Below are 22,500 nucleotides of genomic sequence, written 5' to 3'. Positions count from 1 at the left end.
CTGCAGAGAGAAGGGTAGGGAGTTTCCCTCTTCATTACAGGGTAGCTTGAAATATGTGGGGTTCATCTTTGTAGTTGAACTTTAAGCAAACAGATTTATTTTGGAACACCCTGGGTCTGGAAGAGGGCTGGGCAGCACTAGGAATTAATGCAAATGTTCTTTTTTTTTCCACTGGTAGCAACGTATACCAGTTCTGACTGATGATGGGAATAAATAATGGATGTGCTGTTGCCTGATTCCTCTGTGCAGGATGCCAAGAGTGCTTTGGAGTTTTTGTCTCATTTTATAGAGGGAATTGTAGTGTTTTCATTTCAGTAATGACACAGTGCTTTCTTCTTTAGACTGGTATCTCCTTATGGATCAAGAATGTAAAGAAAAGCAGCAGAAAGCCATTAATTCCTAAATTAATTCAGTACTTGGTCTGTAGCCAGAGGCTTTTAACAAATGCACTTTTTGCAGGACACTTCTGTACTTTTTGCAGCTAACTGCATTACTTACAATAATTATTTACTGCAGCTCTGTGCTTAGGAGTAAAAAAGAAAAGATACATCCTTTGCCTTTTCTTTGTCCAGGTTGCCTTCAGAATGGGTTAACTTAAGTCGGTTTTTACAACAGGAATATGGTGTGCTTTTTTTTTTGGCAGATTGGGCCCAAGTTTGTTACCATGGTGTCAAAGCATTGTTGAAAAAGACTCAACACATGCTTTTAGAATAAGATGTAGTCGCCGTAAGAGGAATGGCAGGGAGGGTGCTGAGTGGAAGGATGTTCCTACCAGTGGATCTTGCCTGATGAACCAGTGGCAGGTCAGGAAGCTGGAGGAGGCTCCTTGCTAGAAGTCATTATTGTTGTTTTGGGCTCACAGAAGCAGCTGTTGCCCCACCAGGATTTAATTTCTCATGTAGGCACTGGCATGCAATGCTGCCAGCACCTGATGTGCGGTTCCCTTCTGTGTACCCTCCACACTTGAATCATTTGGATATGTTTTGCACCACAAGTTTTCCCTTTGAGCCTTCTTGCCTTGTACTTTCATTTAGGTTAACTTGTCGAGTTAGCATGAGTGAACTCAAGCTACCTCTGGAGGAAGACTCAGGGCAGAATGCTGCCTTGTGCTGCAGAGGCAGCCTGTAGAAGCCTCCTGCCAGTGAAAGGTGGGGAGAATTCAGAATAAATGTTTTGTAAAAATGAATCCTTTTTTTTTTTTTTTCCCCAGGAGCTTTTTTGTTAAAAAAAACCCAACAAAACAAAACCCTGGCTTTTTTGTTAATTAGTACACTAGATTTTTTTTTTCCTCTTTTTTAATGAGATGGCAGGCCGTCTCTGTCAGTCTATTCTTTGGAAGTGGTCCCATGTTTTTGATTAAAATCTTTACCCTCTTCTGTTATAAACTAATGTAGGCTTTTTCATCTTTGAGTGTAAAAGTGTTTTTTTCCATGACTAGGGGACTCTTCTTACTTGTAGTGTAAAACTCATATTAAGTGATTTTTGTCAACCCATGAGAAGTAGGAAGTAGTCCATTCAGGCAAAAGTAGTGCAGAAGAGAACATCTAATGATCATCTGTCTTTTCCTGTAACAGGCATGAAAACACTATTGGTAGTAGGTAGAGTGTGTATTCCATGTGCTTCCTGTTCTCTTCTTTCTTCTACACTAGACTTTTCCTTTCAGTCAGTGAAGGTTTTGATGATACATCTTTGAGAACTTGTGTCTAGGCACCCCATGGGTAAAGAAAGGCTTGGGGTTTTTTTTAAGTACCTTTTTCTCCACATAATTTTCAGTTTAAAGTAGCCATATTTGTGTTTGTAATGTAATAATATGTTTAAGTTTATTTTCCCCAGAAGTTACCTGTTGGTGATTTATTAAAAAAAAAACCCAACCAAACAACAACAAAACAAAGCAAATAAAACAAACAAACAAAAAACCCCAAACAAAACCCAACCAACCCAAACAAAACTCCCACCAAAGCAAAACTAGGAAAGATTGTGCCTGAGCATTTAACTGTGATTTCTGAATCATACTTGTGTTCATATTCTGGACTTCACCACTAGTAAGGTAGAAGGAATAAAAAAGCCTGTAACTAACTAGTTTGCTCCAGAGACCCTGCAGGTAAATAACCAACAGAGCCTGTGTTGTAAATCTCTGGGATAAGTAGCCTTCATACTGATTTTAATCTCAGATTATCATGTATGTCTGCCTGTTAGGTTATAAGCCTTTAAAATCGTAGCTGAGAAGAGCAGTATATTGTGAAAAACCACATGGAGGGAGAGGCTGTTCCTGTTAGAAAGAAGGGATTATTTCTCCTGACTGTCAAAAAGGAGGGTGAACGGTGGTGGTTTTGTTGTACAGCTGAAAACATAATTGCTCAACAATATGAGTGCTCCTTCTGGGACAGGACTGCATGTCTGCAGTCAAGCATTTATCAGGGGACACAGGGTGGCAGATCAGCAAACAGATTTTTTTTGTCTGCAGTTACGAGGGGCCATTTTAGTCCAAGTCTTTAACTCAGGGCTCCCAGCTCCTTCCTTTTGTCAAGTTTGGAGGTGAGTCTGTATGGCAGTGCCAGCAGAACAAGAGCACTTCAACATAATATTCCTGTTTGCCTTTCCAAAGTTTTGTTTATTCAGCATTCCTCTTGCCTGATTTGCCTTCCCCCATCCCCATTGCCTTCCATAAGGAAATCAAAGCAGGAATGGGAAAGATTCTTCCTTGACATTATTGTTTTAAGTGTGATGTCATTATAGAGGAAGCAGAGTTTGACACTTTCATCGAAAGTAATCTGACTTTTAGCTTAAGTGCTGGGGAAGCAAATATTGTGACATTTTAGAAAGTCACTGGGATAATACTAAGTGTCTTTCAAATACAAAATGGTAATTTACATGTGAATGCCTTGGTGTCTATTCCTGTTAGGAACAATTTCTCTGTCCTACTTACTTTAAAAGACCAAATGCCAGGGAAGAATCAAGAGGTTCTTTAGAGCAATTTAAATAATTTTTAACAGGCTGCTGTTTATAGTACTTACTTCGTTGCAAATGTGGAATACTTAATGTTGGCCTGTTTGACAGGAAAAACTGTCTTTAATGTGGATAGTCGACCCTCAGCCCTTATTTGAAATGTGAATGTTTTTATAGCAGAACCCCCAAACATGCCACAAATCAGACCTAACGTTATACAGCATTTGTATCTATGCTGTAGTGGTGCATGTTGAGGTACATGATATAAGGCAAGTTTGGTGCTTCTCTAGCTTGCCAACTACAGTGAAGAGCACAGAGTTGTTTTTAAAAGTAAGAAAAATTTATGGCTTCATTTTTTTGTTGATAAAATCTATGTGATTATTGTACATGGGGAGAGCGAACTGGTGGCTTCAAGCTTTGTGAAGCCTATGTGGTGCAGCACTTTGGTAAAGCAATTTAAAAATAAAGCCGTCTGTATTTCTTGATATGTGCTGTTATGATTGAGCAGGGTAATTAGACAGCATATTGTTTACTAAACAAAACGCTTCTATGTGACATACTTGAATTATAGTGGTTATTAACTGACAAATCTCTATTATTCATCTTGCTGTATGCCTTAAAGATTGCTGGATCAGCAAACTTAACAAATATCAGTGGACAATGCTGATTTAGGGGAAAAATGGTGATGTTTAATTGGTCCCCTTCTGTGACAGAAAATGCCTTGTGTGGTTTATTATGCTGAAATTAAATGGTTAAAGTTTAGAGTTTATGGCTAGTTTAAATATCTGTGCTGCTACTTAATCTGGGGCACTGAGTCTGAATCTAAAGTCTGTTTTAAAAAGGTAAGCCAAACTTCTCGGTTTGTTTCTTCATAATGTTGCATTTGTGGGTAAGTACAGAATAACTTTGGATTTAGCATGAGGTTAGAAATAGGCTGATTTTCTTCTTTGAGTCTTCAGCCAAATTCAGTATCTGTTAGGGCTGCATTATGCAGGGTCATAGGTAACAACCCCAGCTTTAATCTAATCATGTTAAGCAGAGAAAAATGGGAGACATAACAAAGAAATAACAAAACCAGAAGAGCAGCTAAGCTAAGGTGGGTGATCTGGGAGCAGGAATGAGATCTTTTGAGCTGAATTTATTTATCAGTACTGGGCTACACCACCTCTAGCACATTTGTGTTTGGTTTTCATTGCCATTCTGAGAAAGAGGATGGAGGTGGCTGGAAGGCTAAATAAGGTGCTGTGCAGGCATGGCTGTGTTGCTGTGTGGAAGTTCTTTAATTTCAGTGAATGAAGGAATGCCGTTCATCACACTAAAAGCTTTTCATGACTCATTAATAAACTTTCTCTTATCTAATTGCAGTAGGACAAGTGTAACCTCAGTGTGCTATTAAAGAAAAATTAGATTGTCTTGTCATGAAAAATGCAAAGTTACTCATTGAAAACCTTATAATTCCAGTAGCAAATGCGGCATGAAATATATTGCCAAAAATACGGAGCCCAAAACCACTGGCAGTAAATATTTTATCTTAGTGCAAATTAAGAGCTTGAATTTAAAACTGAGCTTTCTAAATTTCCACAATAATAAAATTACCCTAATGTTACTAGTGTAGCGTTCGTAACATGCACTGTTATTCTGGCCAAATTCTGTCCTCAGCTTGCACATTGCTGATGGTGGAAGATGTTCAAAGCTCTAGCATTGCGCAGAAATTTCTTGTGTTCGTAGTGCCTTTTTACTTACTTGGAAGTTGATACAGAACCTGAAGACCAAATAATAGCAAGCCTTGTGGTTTCATTAACTGCAAGAAATAGCTTAATGTAAGAAAAAAAACCCCACAGTCTCTTCTTTCCCCCTGCTCACTTGGTTTCTTAATTCAGGGCCAGGTTGGACAAAGCCTTGGGTGGCATGGTTTAGTGTGAGGTGTCCCTGCCCATGGCAGGGGGGTTGGAAGTAGATGATCTTAAGGTCCTTTCCAACCCTAGCTATTCTATGATTCTATGACTTCACTTTAACAGGGGCTATTTAATTAGCATTAGATTTTTCTGTTAATATAAAGCTGAAAAATGTGGAGTTTTGGCTTCTGTTATTATTTCATTGATTTTCTTTTTTTTTTTTTTTTTTTTTTTCCCAATCCTCTCCTTTAGTTTAGATAGTGTACCCTTAATCAGGTGCATTTTCAGGCCCAAATTTGAAGGATAAACTCTCATAACATCCAATGAAGCTTAAAATAGTAGGTGTGATTAAAAACCAAGTAAACAAAAAATGCTCAGCGCTCAAGACAACGTTTTTCTGAAGGAAGTGGTGGTTTTCCATGTAACCTTACTCCTGTAGCCTTTTTAGGTTGAGCTTAAATACTGTCAATGATGGAAGCTGTTAGCTGCATGTCCGTACAGCATCGCAGCTGTCCCAGCAACAGTGTTTTGAACAGGGTCTTTTCAGGGAGTGCCTCTGTAGTTTGATGTTCCCTCTAGTGTTTGAGGACTGGAAATGCTGAGGCTTAATTTTCATCAGGTTGCTACAAAATAACTGAACGCCCTGCTAGCAACTCCTTGAAAGCCAAGGACGGGTTTATGCTGGGAAAGTCAAAGGGAGGCAGTGTGCAGGCTTGGCTTTGGTTTCAGTGGATGTAACTCCTGTATTACAGCATGACTTTGAACATACGCCCTGTTCTGGATGACCTTCGGAGCTCAGGATCTGAGTCTGATCAGCTTCTGTGTCATCCCATAACTTTTGTACTTCTATGGATAGACCGAATGCAGAGCCTTTCTAAGCAGAATTTGATTTCAGTGCTGCTTAGATGACTGTCTCCCAAGCTATTTATTGGTTTCATCAACACAGTAAATTGTCTCAAGTCTCCTAAAGAAGTACTTACAGAGATTTCTATGGCTGATTAATTGCAACAGTTTGCTAGATAAGAATAAAGACAAATGATTATTTAAACCTGTTTATGTACCATGACTTTCTTCCTTGATTGTGGTAGAGTGCCAGCTGATGAAGACAGAACGACCTAAACCAAACACATTTATCATTAGATGCCTCCAGTGGACCACAGTAATTGAAAGAACATTTCATGTGGAGACTCCAGAGGAGCGGTATGTTTCATTCATATTTAATACATAAACTATTTGCAAAAGCAGATGCAAGTGTTCAGCATTAATAGCAAGTCCTTTGCTGAAGCTCTTATTTATCAGATGATGTACGTCTAGACTGAAAATCGACAAATAATTTTTGAGCGTCTCTGTTTTAGTGTGTTCCAGTATAAAAGATACCTCAAAGGGGATTTCATAGAGTGGATTTTGAGTAGTATTTGTAAATGAAGTGCTGCTAGGTTGGGTATCCAAAATGGACGGGTGCAGGTGTGTAGCAGCACAGGTAGCAGCAGGTAGTTATTTCTGGAAACCTAAAGCTCAGTTCTCACTGGAAATGTTGTGGTATATGAAATGCAGGGTTTCCAACCTAAAAGTTTCTGGAAGGATGAGCACAATTGAAATAGAGATTCAGGCAAAGTTGTGTTGTATCAAAATACTGACCTTTTGAAGTCTTTAGCACAGTTTTTAAAAGAAAAAGTTAGTTGTGTCACTGCTGATTTCTAATGTTTTATGCAGATTAAATAATAAAGGTGATAGTTATCTGCTGCAGGTGCAGATTTCTGTTTCAGCTGTTAGGAAACAAAGCTGAGAGCATGCATCCTGTGCTCTCATCATTGGAGAATTGATCTCTTACCTCATGAGAGAACAGTTTTCCAGCACAGCTATTCTACAACTACAGAGTATTTAAATATTTACTTGCTCTTCAGGAACTTAACTTAAATTATTCCAGTACCATTGCCCTAGGGAAAGAGGTGTTTTAAAACCCTTGTCCTCCCCAGATATGACACTGGCACATGTTTATTTTTAAGATCAGAAAATTCTACCTAATATTTTTTGCCTTTTTTTTTTCTTTTGTAGCCTTTGCATGCACCGATTTAAGTAAGGTTCCTGTTTATTGCTGTTGATTCTATGAAAGTGATCAGAAGAAGGTGAAATCAAATTAAAAGCAAAGAAAAAGAAACTGGTCCTTGTTTCTTTTAGTAGCTTTGTGGTCAGTGACCCTAAAGGGAGTGAATAACAGTTTCCACTTGGGGGAAGATTGTATTTCAGTCTTGTTTTGTTCCCTCCTAGCCAGTTAAGTCAGCTTTGTGACACTTCAGGGCTCAGAGTGTTAGTCACCTCTGTTGTGTATGCCTGAGACATAAAAGCTGAGGGTGAAATTCTGGTCTCCCAGAAATCAAAGATTTTTACTTTAGGAAGGCCAAGATCTCAACAAGTCAATAACAGATCTTAAAAGAGATGTGAAGGTAGATATTCCTTTAGCTTTCTCTGTGCCTTGAAAACCATTCTTTGTTTTTTGAGAGAGATAGAGAGATAAAAATACAGCAGAAAAAGGTTTTTGTAATCTGAATATGACAAATGACTAGTAAATAAAGGAATGTGTTTGTGATGGTGAATGAAGTAGTCTGTGGTGGGAGGATAGGGAGAATGTTCAGAATGTTTAGCATTACCTTGCTGCCCCAGATAGGGCTGGATAGCGCATGTTCAGACAAAATCCAAAATAAAAAATGTACAGGGCAGGAAAAACCTAGTGTGTATTTGGTATAGTTTTTATTAGAATCTTGTGTTGGGTACTATTTCCCATGGATTTTGCTTCCTCTGGGGAATGACCTGCCTGTTCTGTCCATCAGAAAGTGAAATTCACATGTTCAGATAAGATTTTTTATTATTATTATTTTTATTTTTACTTTTTTAATTTTATTTCCAATAATTTCATGGACTCAGTGAAAAATCTGACATTGATAGAAGGATAGTGTGACTTCATTACAGATAGTGCATAGAGTTGTTTAGCATCGGCTACTCCTGTTCCTGCCGTAGTAGCAAAGTGTTTTACCTAGGGTGTCCTTGGGATAAGAGTTTAGCCACTGTCCAGAAAATATCAACTAAACCACTGTTCTATACAGAAACTAAAGGTAGTAAAATGTGGTAAATTCACACAGTCCACTGAACATGTCTTCAGACCCTGTATGCCTTAAAGCCTGTCCCAAAACCCTGTGAGTCCTTATGAGTTGTATGCTTTATGTTCAAAAAATTTGCAGTGAGATGATGTGAAGGCCAAGAACTTTCACTTCAGTAGTTTCCAAAGGTGTGAAATTTCCCAAAGGACACTGGAGTGGAAGTGGTCTCCATGGGAGTTGAAGGGGTCAGTATCAGAGCACCTATTGCTGGACCAGCTGTGGAAACTTTCTCATAACCAAGACTTGTGCCTCAGATAAAATGTTGCTGCTTCTGCTAACATTCTGCTAGAACATACATGGGAATTGTGGTACTTCTGTCATCATCTTTACAACAGAGGAATAACCTAAGTATCCTGGGCTTTCATGCCTTCTTCTAGAACACCCTTTGCCATTAAAATTCAAGATATGTGTTACGAAGAGGCTCATAGTGCCTCCAGCAGTTTGATATATGTGTTTCAGTGCACCATAGGAATGGCAAAGCTGTATTGAATTGTTTTGTGCTGCATGAGAGCCTTCTGCTTTTTGGTTTCAGCAAGTCTGGTTTTGTTATGTAAATCTCTGTATCACCAGGTCATATCTTGAGCTGCTGACTGAATGCCTGTTAGAAATTCTGTTGTCTGAAAAGCTTATATTGTATCCAGATTGTGAAGACTTTAGTTGTCTCTTGTTTCTGGTATGATTAATAAAGATGTATGTTAAAAGTGCTTTTAAAAATGCATTTTTACAGTGCTTGAAAATGCACATAATTGATTGTATGTTTCACTGATTCATCAGAAAGCATTAGTTGCTCTGTATTCCTTGGTGACCTTGCCATGGCAGACGGTAATCTGAAGTCAGGAGTAATGAATGTCTTTGCTTATATTTTGCCAGGGAAGAATGGACAAAAGCCATCCAAACAGTAGCAGACAGCCTCAAGAAACAAGAGGAAGAGATGATGGATTTTAGATCTGGCTCTCCTAGTGATAATTCAGGTGCTGAAGAAATGGAAGTTTCTATGACAAAGCCAAAACACAAAGTGGTAAGTCAGTGTAACTATTTTTTAGGTCTTCTGAAATGTAGGCAAGAAATAGCCATTAAGACACATTGTTCCCATAAAAAATAACACAACTGGTTGTAAATTCAGCTTCTGGAGGAAACAGTTGTCTGAGCTGAGCAGGTACCAGGCAAAGCCTGTCTGGGTTCCCTGGCGTTCTGAGTTCAGACGTCCTTGCTGGATGGCTTTCAAGGCCAGGACAGGTCTAAATCTGGTTTGCCTGTTTTCCTGTGGTACTGAGCCTGAATTCATAGCTCCTGTTGGACAGTGTGACTGTGAAAACTCTTTGCAGGCTGATATAAAGATATTCCAGTGGATTTACAGGACTCAGGGTGATCTAGTGGATTTAGTTGCTCCAGATTAAGGGTTTAGGTTAACTCCCAGACAGCTGCTGCATCATCTCTCCATGGTGTTCCTAGAGCTCAGGTCTTTGCATCAGGCTCAGCATTGTCTGAATGCACAGGGCCATCTCAACAATGGCCTTCCGTGAAAGAAGTATGTGCCAGAGGAGAGCTTTACCTGTGGAGCCTTTTTAGGTATCTGTCTTACAGATACCTAAATTTTTAAGATTACTCATTCTATGAGTATAGAATGGTTAGGGTTGGAAAGGACCTTAAGATCATCTTGTTCCAACCCCCCTGCCATGGGCAGGGATGCCTCACACTAGACCATGTTGTCCAGCCTGTCCTTAAACACTGCCAGGAATGGAGCATTTATCATTTCTTTGGGCAACCTGTTCCAGTGCCTCACCACCCTCACAGTAAAGAACTTCTTCCTTATATCTGACCCAAAGTTCCCCTATTTAAATTTGAGCACATTACCCCTTGTTGTATCACTACACTCCCTGATGAAGAGTCCCTCTCCAAGACCAAGGCATGTCTTCAACCTGCCTTCATTTCTTTCTGCTTCACTGTGGTCTCCCATTTGAGTTTCCATTTTCTGAAGTGTTCCCACCTGTAAGAAAGAATTGTAATCCACAGACATAACAAATGCTGTCTGTGTCATCACTAAGTATGTGTGTCACCCTTTTGTCATGTCAGGGATTTTAGACTTATGTGGGTGGCTACTTACATGTCACTCTGAATTGCAGTTGCCGTGGGCCTTCCGTGAACTTGGGTAAACAGATACAGCTCTTGCTGAGCAGCTCTTCATAGAAATGCAAGAGCCACCCTGTTGGTCACATGCATGCATTCTTGTGAAACAGTGACTGTCTCTCTGGGCACGATAGTGAGGGTAACCAAAATTATTACTGGGGTCCTGGCATCAACTAGGCAGTGATGAGCAGAAAGTCTCCTAAGCCAGTTCTCGGGAAGGATATGAAAGAAGTTTGCCATGTAGAGCAGCTTAAAATCTTTCCCCAGTCGAGGCTGCAGTAGCCTTTGGCTGTATGTGTTACTGTTGCCATGTTGGCAGTGGTCATCGGTATGACAACAGAGAGACTGTTCTTGGCCTGCAACAGATTCTGATTTTCCCCAGCATCTTTCCTATGAATAAGAGCAAGTGGCTAATCTGTGAGGTAGTTCTTTTGCCTGTGAGTTTTGGTGCTGCTTAATGAAGCACAAGAAAGATGGTCACCTAGAGAGGTGGGGAACATCAGAAAAAAGGTATGGGTTTAATCCCTGGAATCAGAGCAATACGTGTCTTTTAGTGAATGCCTGCACTGACAAAGTGATCAAAATGTCAATGGAGTAATAATATGTTGAGTGGTATTTACACAGTTGAGTGTTGAGTCATGAAAGTGTTCTGTTAATTGAAAACTTACAGCCGAAGCAGTCTGATAGATTATCTTTAGGAGTGCACTGGTATTCGTTTGTATGGAAGAAGCATTTCTGCTCCTGAATTCTACTAAACAAAAGGATTAAAAAACCCCACATATGCAACATATACAATGTATTCTCACGTGAATGAGAAATTCTAGTCTGAGAATAATATACTTACTAGCTCCTGTAATTCAGTTCTTGTTTATCTGTACCATTAACAGACCATGAATGAGTTTGAATACCTTAAACTACTGGGAAAAGGCACTTTTGGAAAGGTCATTTTAGTTAAAGAAAAAGCAACCGGACGGTATTATGCTATGAAAATTCTGAAGAAGGAAGTTATTGTAGCAAAGGTGAGTAGATGGGAAACTTGGGAATGTTGATACAGCCTTTGGGAAATTCATACCAAGGATTCTCTGAGTGCATGTAAATAATTGCTCTGTTAGTATTTGAAATGGATCCATGGTCCAGGGAATCACTTTGCTGATTTCCTTCTGCTTGTGTTTCAGGATGAAGTAGCGCACACACTGACAGAAAACCGTGTCTTACAGAACTCACGGCATCCATTCTTAACAGTAAGCATTTCTCCCTCTGCAGAGTGTAACTTGACATCATGACAGCCAAGACTTCTCTTATTTTTTGTTACTTACGCAATACCTCTGAGGTCTGTGTTTTCAGAGTAGCTTTGTATTTTCGTACCCTTCCATTTTTGGGAGGCAGAGATTAAAATGCTTTTTTAGGTCTTCTGATTCTTGCAGAGCACGTCCTCAGTACCTCTTGAAGACAGTGTATTGGGGTGTGGTTTGACTTTATGGCTCACCCACTTAATGGCTTGCTATTTCTGAGAGAAGTTATCTGCTTCCCTTGTCCTCCAGATGTTTGGTCTTCTCTTTGTAGCAGAGATCAGGGTGACCCTGATCTTGTGACAGACAAGTTCAGGAAGATATACTTCGGGAGGAAACCCTTTAATTTTGCCTGCCCTTTTTTTTTTTTTTAAGCTCTCAGAAGCCCCTCACTGTGGAATCAGAGCACTGGTAATGCCAGCTAAATGATAGTGGTGAGACCATGTGGGATGGGACAGGAAAGAGCAGGACTATGCTTTATCTGCTTTTCTTTTGGATTGGCTAAGCTGTAAAATCAAACCATACTCTCAGTTCAAACCTTTAATGCCAGCAGTCTGTCTGGGTTGAGTTCAGATGCCTAAGTTCCACCTCAACGTTTTGTTTCTAGTATTTATTACAAGTTGACTGTGAGTTGTTTCCAACTGCTTAAGCCCTGTAAGAGACTTCTGTGGGATCCTGGTTGTTTCCTTTGTCCAGGTACACAAAGGCCTAGCTGAAATTCAGACTTGTTAAGCGTGGCCTCTGGAAGTAAATATTGGCTGTATTGGGTATAATCAGTAAATGTTTGTTGACATATCTAAAGCCAGGTCCTCCCTTTCTCTGTGCAAATATGACTGGTTTAAATATGCTGCACTTAGTAATGAAGACAATGACATCATGTATGGTATTTTCTTTTTAATGCTTTCATAAACCCAAATATCCAAATCAAGAGCTGTCTTGAGAAGTCAGCCGCGAGACTGGGTTTATGACCAGAAAACTTAAGACTCTGTGAAACAAGTTGATCTTCCTCTAGCCACAGGAATACACGTGACAGGACTCTACAAAGGCACCTTGTGACGCTTCATCACACCGTTCATTCTGTTTCTGTAAATTGCTCACAAACTGATATTGACAGCATTGCTCAACCCTCTGGCAGGCTGTCAACTGGGAGCAGTTTCAGGCAGCAGGGCAGAGACCAGGGGGCTGATGTGTGTAAATACATCTGTGTTTCCTATCAGAGAGCTTGTAGCCAGTGCAGTAAAACCTTGTGCTCTGGGGTTTGGTTATGGCCTCTTGTCTATGAGATGAAACTGGGAGCTTATGGCCTGGGAAGGAAACTTCAGAGCCACTATTGGTACTTCTATATCACTGTTAATGGGCCAGGACTTAGTTTCACAGGATTATAGGTGTTACTGATAGTTTCTGCCAGGGATTGTTTTAATGTTTGATTTCATTTATTTAATTAAATAAGTTGGCAGTGGATGAGTCTTCAGCTGCAACAAGGAAGTGTAAATAGTATATAAGATCCAAGGGCAAAAAAAAAAAAAAAAATCCACTAAAATAGGAATTTTATGTCTGTGTTTCCGAAAATCTATTTAAAATGCTTTTATAACTGTCAGTGTGATCTGTCTTCTAAGTTTTGGTTTAAATCTGTTTCAGGCTTTAAAGTATTCCTTCCAGACACATGATCGCTTGTGTTTTGTCATGGAGTATGCTAATGGAGGGGAGGTAAGGGAAATCTAATAATGTTTAATACTTTAGGACTTTCCTGTATTACTACTAATTCTGCTTGATGTTATTTAGCTAAGGTCCATGTTTGCAATTCTAATTAACCCAAGTTGTCCCAGTTAAACATAGCTGTTTGCAGGTTTAACTAATATTAAGACTCTTAATTTTCTTAACTCATTTTCAGAGAATAAAAGTTTTGGGTGTAGCTTCATATTTTACGTGACAGCAGCATATTGTAATCTGACGTAGTAATTCAAGAATGCAAGGTTGCTTTCTGGTTGCTCTTCAGACAAGTATTAACACTTGTTAATAAATATTGTGAGTATGTGTTACTTTGGAGGGACAACTAGGAAAAAAACAAGCTACTGTTAGTCAGGAAGAAAAGGTTGGAATATTAACATGTGAGTGAATCATGTATTGAGCTTTAGTATGTAATTGTACCTCAATCAAAATGGGGTTTTACAGTTTTCTGTACATACGAGAGCGTGGAGCACACAAACTGGTTATCAGTGTGCAGCTGTGAATGTGAGAAACAATTGTCTAATCATTTAGTTTGATGCTTTTTAACACATTTGGGCACACAGCTGGGTGCTGGGTGAAAATGGGAAGAAGTTTTCTCTTTGGTAATATCACATTCCAAGCAGGATGGCCTGCAAAGTGTGAGACATCATTCAGAAACATGTGCAATCTAACAGTAACAAAATACTGTTCTTGTAGTTGTTTTTCCATCTGTCAAGAGAGCGTGTCTTTTCTGAAGACCGAGCTCGGTTTTATGGAGCTGAGATTGTTTCAGCACTGGATTACCTGCATTCAGAGAAGAATGTGGTTTATAGAGATTTGAAGGTACGTAGAAAAACAGTACTGTAGGCTTTTTGAGTTTGGGCTTCTTGTTCATTAGTCCAAAAGCAAGTAAGCCTGAACTATAAGAAAGCCTTTCCCAATTGAACTTTAACATAACAGTTATTGCAGCTGTTGGACTTGACTTTACAGGATGCCTAAACACTTCTATATTAGGTTGTATAATGCATTTATGAGGACCCTGGCAGTGTTTCAGAGAATATGAAGGGGTAGTGAGCTGCTTGAGTTGCATTTACGTTTGCCTGCTTATGTTCTAAGACAAACCCTGCTGGCTTTTATGCATGGTGGAACATAATTCTGGGCTTTTCATGCCGGGTCTTACCAGATAGATGCAAATTCATAGTGCGTGTATGTTGCACTTCCTTGCACTGTGCTGCGCAGCACTACCTTTGTAGTACCGGCTTGCAGTTAGAAAAATTGGATAAGCCTCAAGTTACTTATTTGTTTGGTGAGCACAGAAGGAGAAAAACAAGCAACACTTCCAAAACCTAACCAAACAAGAAATCTCAGGGCAAGCAAACTTGGGAAATTGAGGAAAATTTAACAATAGCTTGGTTACTAGGTTTTTGTTGTTTTTTTTTGTTTCCTGGGAAGTGTTTCCAGGTGAGGTTGAGGGGATACTGGTAGTTCATTTAGGAGCAATCTGAAGTGAAGCTTGCTGTAGAATGTTTTCAGGCTATGTCAAAGTCATTTTGGGATTCCTGCTGGGATTTTGTCTCCGTATCACCATGACTCCTTTGAAGGTGTGTTTTACTTCATACACAGTAGAAACTTTATTCTGTAATCTAGATGGCTTTTTAAAAAACCTAGTGGCGCAGGCTAGGATAAATACCATGACCACGTGCTGGGTAAATCTGTAAAGTGATTCTCGTGTAAAGGGTCTCCTTGGGCGTGGTTCCTTAGCCTTGCATTTGATTTTCATTTCATTTGCTATCCTTTACTGGTACAACACATTTCCTAAAATCACTTAGCGTAAAAGCAGGGATGAAGTTCTGTGAGGCACAGTATTTAATATATGTTTAAAAGAAGCGGTGTTCTGTCGGCAGTAATATTATAGAAGCATTAATACAATGTCTACATTCTGTATTCTCTGTGTATATATAATCAGTCACAAAGACTGCAAATTAGTTACCTAATGTTTCATAAAGAACTAAGGAAAGTGATATAAATGCATATTTATATCATGTGCTTTTGCAGCTACTGAGGTTCTGACCCCAGTGAGAAAGAGGTTGAAAACTGATCTGCAGAAATTCGTTTCTTTCATGGACTTGCTGAGGAGCACCAGTGTGTGTTCTATGTAATGATGTCTTTCATTTGGATTGTCTTCCCAGTTGGAAAATCTTATGCTGGACAAAGATGGACACATAAAAATAACAGACTTTGGACTATGTAAAGAAGGCATCAAGGATGGAGCAACAATGAAGACTTTCTGTGGCACTCCAGAGTATCTTGCACCAGAGGTAGGTTTATGTTGGCTGTTGTACTAAATTATCTTCTTAAATGCCATCCGTGATAGCAGTAGCGGTACAGAATAATTTCTGTACCATAATGTGTTCATACAGTAACTACTGTTATATAACAACACATACTGAGAATCTTTCATTCATCATGTTCTGGGACATATCTTTAGCATAACGATATGTGATAATTTTCAGGCACAGTAGTACCTTCCTTCTGCTTTAGGGAGTATTTCCATTTTACTGGAACAGTGCTTGCTTCTTGTGTCAGAAATCTAACTAAAAAAAAAAACAAAACAAAAAACAAACCTTTTAAATCACTCCTAATTCTACATCAACAGGACTTTGCTTAAGAAGTGAAAGTATTGTCAAGTTCTGTTACTCTTTGAGGACAGCATAAGGCAACATGTTTTAAGAACAGGACAGACCAAGTTTTTTCACGTCATTTAGTATGGTACGCAGTAGAAGTGCGGACTGTTTTGTGACTGTAAGAGCATGAGGTATTTCTCAGTCTTAATTTGAACTTTTTTTGGTTTCAGAGGAAATATATCCAAGCAGAGGATCTCAGTTCCCAAACCTCACGTTTTGGGGATTTTTTTGTACAATTTTTTTTTTCCTAAGGGTAAAACACAAGCATGTGTTTTCAACTTTCATTCTGGAAATACGTAGAGCTGCGCAACACAGGTAATGTTATAGCTGTGAGTTAGTTACGAGAAGATCAAAAGGGAAGTTGTGTGATAGAGGATATATATATATGTGGTATTCTTCAGGCAGACTCTGGTTTTCTCTGCCCATGCTCTGAGCTGTCTGGAAGCAGACTCATTGCATTAGCAGGGCATGGAACCTGAGCTAACCTTGGGTGCCTCACAAGAAGGGCCTGTCTCGAAGGGGTGCTTTGCTACCCATGGCGTTAAGACTTCCATTCAGCTTGGAGCACAGGCAGAAGAGAGGCTTGGGGTGCTGGCAGATTATGTATTGTTGGTACAGCCAGGGTGTAGCCTTTCTCTGAGGTGGGAGACTTGGGCATTGCAAGCCCTTCTTTAGTGAACTATGCAGAAGTACAAAGTAAGGAAAGCTAAAGTGGATGAGGAGGAGGAACATTTCTACTGAAAGCTGATGTCTTTGCTGATCTCCGCTTGAAAGCAATGGCAGCATGCTCTTGGTTTTTGTTTGGTTTTGTTTGTTCTTTTTTTCTTAACTGCCAGCTGCTTTCAAGGGCTTCCAGTCTCTGTAATGATGAAGAACGTGGGCACCTGTCAAAGTAGCTTGCAGCAAGGAGGTGGAGCCACTCTCATGATAGCTGCCAGCTCTCCATGGATCACCAGAAGTCTTCAGTGAATCTAAATTGGGGTCCATGCACCACAATTTGAGATTTACTGATGCAGGGAGTAATTAGCAGCAGTACAGAGTGTTTATTATTCATAAACATGGCTTTTATTTTAGCTTCTTTCTTAAAAGCAGTTGCTGAACTTCAAGGATTTTATGGGAGACTAAAAACATTTATTGCTTTGGTTTTGTTTCTTCCTAACTTGGAATGTGGGGATTCCCTGTGCAGGAATTGTGTTGTCCTCTCTGTTACCGTATTTGCTGCTATTTTTCTCTTGAATAAAAAGTTGGCTCAGCCAAAACCCTGAAGAACAGATCCTTTTGATTAACCGAGTTCTATCCCTTACTTGCAAATCCCATCTGTGAGTTGGAGCGTTAAACTCTGGAAGCTTTTGTCATCTGGTTGATAGCATGCAAAAAATCTGGAAATTGTGTGTGAGTGATATTCCGTGCATTTAGGGTCACACATCCTTAAAGCAGGGTCTCGATCTTCTTGTCTGCATATGTAACTCGACTCTGGCATAGCAGTGTGTCTGTACAGTTGTTACATCGTTGGTTTTAGGTTCGCACTGGAATCTCGTGCATGGATGACAGTGACTGAACCGTGTCAACTTTGATGTGTCAGATGCATCAATGGCTGTGATGTTTATAGCTGTTCTTCCTTCTCTTTCAAATTCCATCTCACAGCAGTGTAGAGCTGCTCGTTAGGAAATGGTGATCCTACAATTTAAGTGAAATGACCTTGTTACTTTACCGCCCCCCAGCTATTCTGCATGTGGTAGTAAATCATGAATGAGTGAAATACCTGTTTTGTTACGGTGTATTTTTCATACTAAAACCATTGCTGTGTTTTATGCAACATGTGTAAAACTCACTAACATGGGTGTATGCTGGTCGTGATCAAGAGATTTGAAGAAATATGCATTTTACATTCTCTTTAGAATTAACAGAGGTGAAGGCAAAAGTCGTAGTTAGTAATCTATATTATAATTCAAAGTATTAATGCGCTTTCTGGAATAAGATTCAAAGTTTTTGCTGCATTTCAAAAGCAACTGTAGCATTTATTAGACAAAGGCCTTTGTGGTTTTCTTTCTCTTTCAATCTCTCCTATTGCATCTCTTGCAGCAGTTTAAAAAATAAAAAAAATTGGAGGCCCGTGACAGTTTTATTTTCAGAATCCCAAGTGTAGGGGAGTGTGAACAGGAAACGCTCATTGAACGCGGTGACTCAGAGAGCCGTAACTGCATTGTCACACAATATCTCCTGTGAGCTGCAGGGCTGCGATGCCTCAGGAAGGACAGGGCTGGCTCCTGGAATCCTGTCCGGCCGGCAGCTGTGTCAGCCATATACATATATGGGGCAGCTGCACAGCCAGCTGTCGTTTGGTGTGAATCATACGGCAGGGGATGCCGTAAATAGACCAATGTGGAGTAATCTAATACCTGGCAGCCTTTTGATTTTACTGCAGGCCCTTTCCCTATTTCAGATAATTAAGGGGAATAATTAGTGAATAGAGAGAGGCAGAGTACAAACAGTTGTTACATAGAGTGTCTCGATGCCTCTTTTTTGTGTGCAAAACACCTTTAGCAAGGTTTTGAAGAGGTTCTAATCCTGCTTTTAATAAACTTGCCTCAACTTGGCTCTTTCACCCTTTTAGTTTTGAGTGTAAAGTATTCTGAATTGTAGCGGTGTAAAGCTTATGCTGACACTGTGCAACAAGAAGAGCAGATGGTAGTGCAGTCATGATTTGTGCTCTTTACAAGAGTAAAGCAGTTCACTGCAAACCCATGAAAAGAATAAAGATGACAACTAAAACCTGAGGACAGGGTCTGGAATATGAGACTCTTGGTGTCAGCTACAGACAACTGCACAGGAGACACAAAGTCTAGAGAAGTCCTCTAACATCCACTCCATAAGCCACAAAACATTCCCTTCAGCAACCTGCAGTGCAGAAGATCAGAAATGCACTGTGACAGGGCTTCTCCCAAGCAAGCAGGAGAGATGGAGGGCACTGCTGGGGTCTCGAGTCCCTGCACCAGCCGTGGCTTTGTTAGGTTAAAGTATCAAGGGAAAAATGAACTGGGTTGGACTTCTGCTGTGAGCCCTGGAGAAGTCCACCCCAGTGACAGATCTTGGGTTTGCAGCCCTCTAAGCAGAGGCAAGAGTGTTAGAGCTAGCGAACAAGTACTTTTGGAAGGGGGGTAAAGGGAAGGAGGAGAAACATTTCCAGACAATTTGACTGCTGTTTTATGGCCTTACAGCTGGTCAAATGTAAGGAGTGGTGTTCTGGCTCTTAGTGTTTGATGTCGACTGGCCATTTAGTACTTGTGGGTGGTCTTTCAGGATGTGCAGAGCCACCATTTGGGGGGTGCAGGTTGATACGAAGATGATGAGGATGTTTGGCTTGTTGCTTGTGAAGTAACAGGTTGACGGTCTCTCTCTTCTCCCTGCACTGGCTTCTTGGTAGGATGGGGTTTTTCTAGAATACTGGATCCCATTTGGAACAGTTTGTGATGAATAAGTGAGAATTTAACAGCTGGCTCTGTAAGGTGAGAACAGTTCTCAGCCTTTGGGTCTTTCGAAAATTGTACTTATCATGACCATAATGTGAGGGAGGGTGGGAGGAAGAAGAGAAGGAAGCTGCCATAATGTACCCATGCTGCCTTTTTCCCCTTCTGCTCACCTAGTGCAGTGAACATGGATGCCAGTTCTTTTCAAATGGATCTTCTGCAAATACTCTGCTGGTAAATTTGACTGTGACATGAAAAGATGAACTTGGTGGAGTAAATTTTCCCTCTTGAGTTCTGTGTTCATGTCTGATTTGAGAATGTCTTCTAAAGCCTTTTCCTTACATTTCTGCAGGTGCTGGAAGATAATGACTATGGTCGTGCAGTGGACTGGTGGGGTTTAGGAGTTGTGATGTATGAAATGATGTGTGGCCGGCTCCCTTTCTACAATCAGGACCACGAAAAGCTCTTTGAGCTCATCCTTATGGAGGAGATTAGATTTCCACGCACTTTGTCACCTGAAGCAAAATCTCTCTTGTCAGGTTTGCTGAAGAAAGATCCTAAGCAAAGGTGAGACTGTTGCAACTTTTAAGCATTCATGGCCTCAGAAATACAAAAAAAAAGAAAAGGGCAATAAATTTTCTTTTAAAGGCTTCACAAAGAAGTTAATGATTGTGCTTTGCAGAGGCGTGTCTGTGAAAGAAAACTGTTCAAGATAGGTGACTTAAAAGTGACTGGTTTTGTGCCACCATATGAAATGCCCATATCATCATCATTGAAAAACAGCTGCAAATGGTACTGCACAAAGGGCTGTTGCATGCACACATGTGCCAGCTTTGGTTTCTTTAAAGTTGAAGAAGGTATTTCTACAAAAATTGTAGTTTTGTTGCTAAACCATTCAAAGCTATCATCTACCAAGATGCAGCAAGTGGACCTATTTCTGGTTTAACTTCTGACATGAGCTGACAACATAAATAGCGACATGGAGCAGCTTTGATCAGAAGGGTGAACTTCAAAATGTGGTGGCTGCCATTAACTCAAAACTATAGCCTAGGACTAAGCAAATTAACCCTGCCTCTGATTATAATGAATCCAGTGGCTCTTGTGGATCATGAGCTGCTCTCCACTGCATGCTTTCACCTTCTGTTCTAATTGAGGCTGCTGTCCATTTTCTGAGGTTTTGTTTAAATCTATGCTACCAGTGATTTAGCATACTGCTTTGGACAGCAGGTGATGGTATCTGAACCATGTTTGTGGTGGAGTTTGTACCATGCTTAATCTACTTATCCTTTTTCCCCCTGTTCTTTTTTCGTTTGTTGTGGGGCGGGTTTCCTGCTATGCTGTATTATTTAAAAAGTAACCCTCGATTTAAAAATATAAAAAAACCCCAACAAAACAAGAACCAAAAACTCCAAGCCCTTAATGGCTAAATAAAACAAGATCCAAAAAGGATGTTGACCTTCACACAAAGATAAACATCAGTTTTAAAACCTGGCATCCTGTCAATCCAGACTTCTTTAAAACAAATAATATTGTGACACTGCCTATGATCTCCTGTCCTGAAACTTCCACTGTAGATGGGCCCCATATAGGAAATCTTTCATGTGAGGTGCAAGCAGAGTATTCCTGTTTGCTTTCTGATGTTTGTTTAGTCTGTATGTATGTGTGCGTGCACATAGCAGGAAAATGTTTTTTGCCAGTATACGTATACTTGTAGCAGGGATTTGTCATCACTGTAGGCTATTTCCATCACTGTTTTTGATGGAAAACCCTGTGGAGATGTCTTGTAATGCAAATCCGCAATTTGTACTACTGAAGGGCTCAACTTGGCAGTGACATGGGGAACCAGGAGCAGCTGTAGTCAGGAACGTGGCCAGCCTTGTACTAGGTGGCAACAGCTGCACACCCCTCCTGAACCCAATGCCTGCAAGGGGACCTCCAGGAGAAGGTGGTGTAATTGATTAGCAGCCCCCCAGGCACTATGCTCTGTGAGCAAACGTGGCTGCAGACGCTGACAAGAGGATTCCAGTCCAGGAAAGCACTGGGTTAAGTACAGTTATGACCCTTCTGTAGCTTATTCAGGTGGGACCTTTCAATCACTAGAAACACAAGCAGCACCTGCTGTAATTTGTTCTTAAAGGAGCATCTCTGATGAACCAAAATGCAATTTGTTTACAAAGAATGCCCACTTGTTTCTAGTTACAAGGTTTTCCCAATGCCAGTAATTACTCCACAATGTGCTCACTTTATATAGCCACTTCTTCATGTGTATCTTCTGCAGGCTTGGAACCTGCGATGCTCTGATCTTTTGGACAGATGATTTTTCATGCTGCTGATAGAAATAACTATAGACTATAGACAAACCTGCACACATACCTGGAGCTCGCTAATTACACTGATGCTTCCCAAGCTTTTTGGATCATGGACCATCCTTAAATACTGTTTTTTCTCCAAGCACTCTTCACCCAGCTTTTTAACAGAAGTTACAGTTGTGCAAATCCCCTGCACTTCATGGTGTTTCAGGCAGTACAGAGAACTGAGCTGGGAGCCCAAGGGGTAGAAGTCCTGAGTCTTGGCCTTGTGCTTTCATGTTATTTTTACTGTGTGATCTGTGTGCTGGGGTGGCGTCCTGGGTTCAGCTGTAACAGTTGTTTTTCTCCTTAGTAGCTGGTGCAGTGCTGTGTTTTTGACTTTAGCCTGAGAACAGCACTGATAACACACTGTTGTTTTTAGTTGTTGCTAAGTAATGCTTACTCTGATCAAGGACTTTTCAGTCTCTAATGCTCTGCCAGTGAGGAGGGGCACAAGAAGCCATGAGGAAGCAGAGACAGGACACCTGGCCCAAGCTATCCAAAGGGGTATTCCATACTAGAGCATGTCATTCCCAGTATATATACTGGGGGGAGTTACCCAGAAGGCCCAGATCGCTGCTCAGGTCGGGCTGGTTATCAGTTGGCAGGTGTGAGCAGTTGTATTGTGCATCACTTGTGTTTGCTTTCTTTCCCTTTTCCCCTTTTATATTCTCTCTCCTTGTTATTTCCCTTATTATTGGTGGTGGTAGTAGTAGTAGTTTTATATTATACTTTAGTTAGTGAACTGTTCTTATCTCAACCCTTGATTCTCCTCCCCATCCCTCTGGGGGTGGGGGAAGAGGGAGGGGAAGAAGGTGGGGAGTGAGCAAGCGACTGCATGGTTCTCAGTTACCGGCTGGGCTTAAACCACAACAGGTGGGT

General features: G+C 40.4%; 1 protein-coding gene across 1 annotated transcript in view; it reads left to right on the top strand.

Moving 5' to 3' along the window:
• AKT1 (AKT serine/threonine kinase 1) overlaps nucleotides 1-22,500 on the top strand; it is a 73,167-nt gene that overhangs the window by 40,279 nt on the left and 10,388 nt on the right. The window contains exons 4-11 of the mRNA XM_080619218.1: nucleotides 5,930-6,041; nucleotides 8,867-9,014; nucleotides 11,011-11,142; nucleotides 11,299-11,364; nucleotides 13,051-13,119; nucleotides 13,837-13,962; nucleotides 15,309-15,437; nucleotides 19,623-19,837. Coding sequence (XP_080475344.1) covers nucleotides 5,930-6,041; nucleotides 8,867-9,014; nucleotides 11,011-11,142; nucleotides 11,299-11,364; nucleotides 13,051-13,119; nucleotides 13,837-13,962; nucleotides 15,309-15,437; nucleotides 19,623-19,837 — 997 coding nt within the window. The remainder of the gene's footprint in view (nucleotides 1-5,929; nucleotides 6,042-8,866; nucleotides 9,015-11,010; nucleotides 11,143-11,298; nucleotides 11,365-13,050; nucleotides 13,120-13,836; nucleotides 13,963-15,308; nucleotides 15,438-19,622; nucleotides 19,838-22,500) is intronic.

This window comes from Psittacula echo (assembly GCF_963264785.1).
Source record: "Psittacula echo genome assembly, chromosome: 5".
NCBI lineage: Eukaryota > Metazoa > Chordata > Aves > Psittaciformes > Psittacidae > Psittacula > Psittacula echo.
The sequence above is the reverse complement of the archived record's forward strand: the minus strand, read 5'-3'. Positions and strand labels throughout refer to the sequence as shown.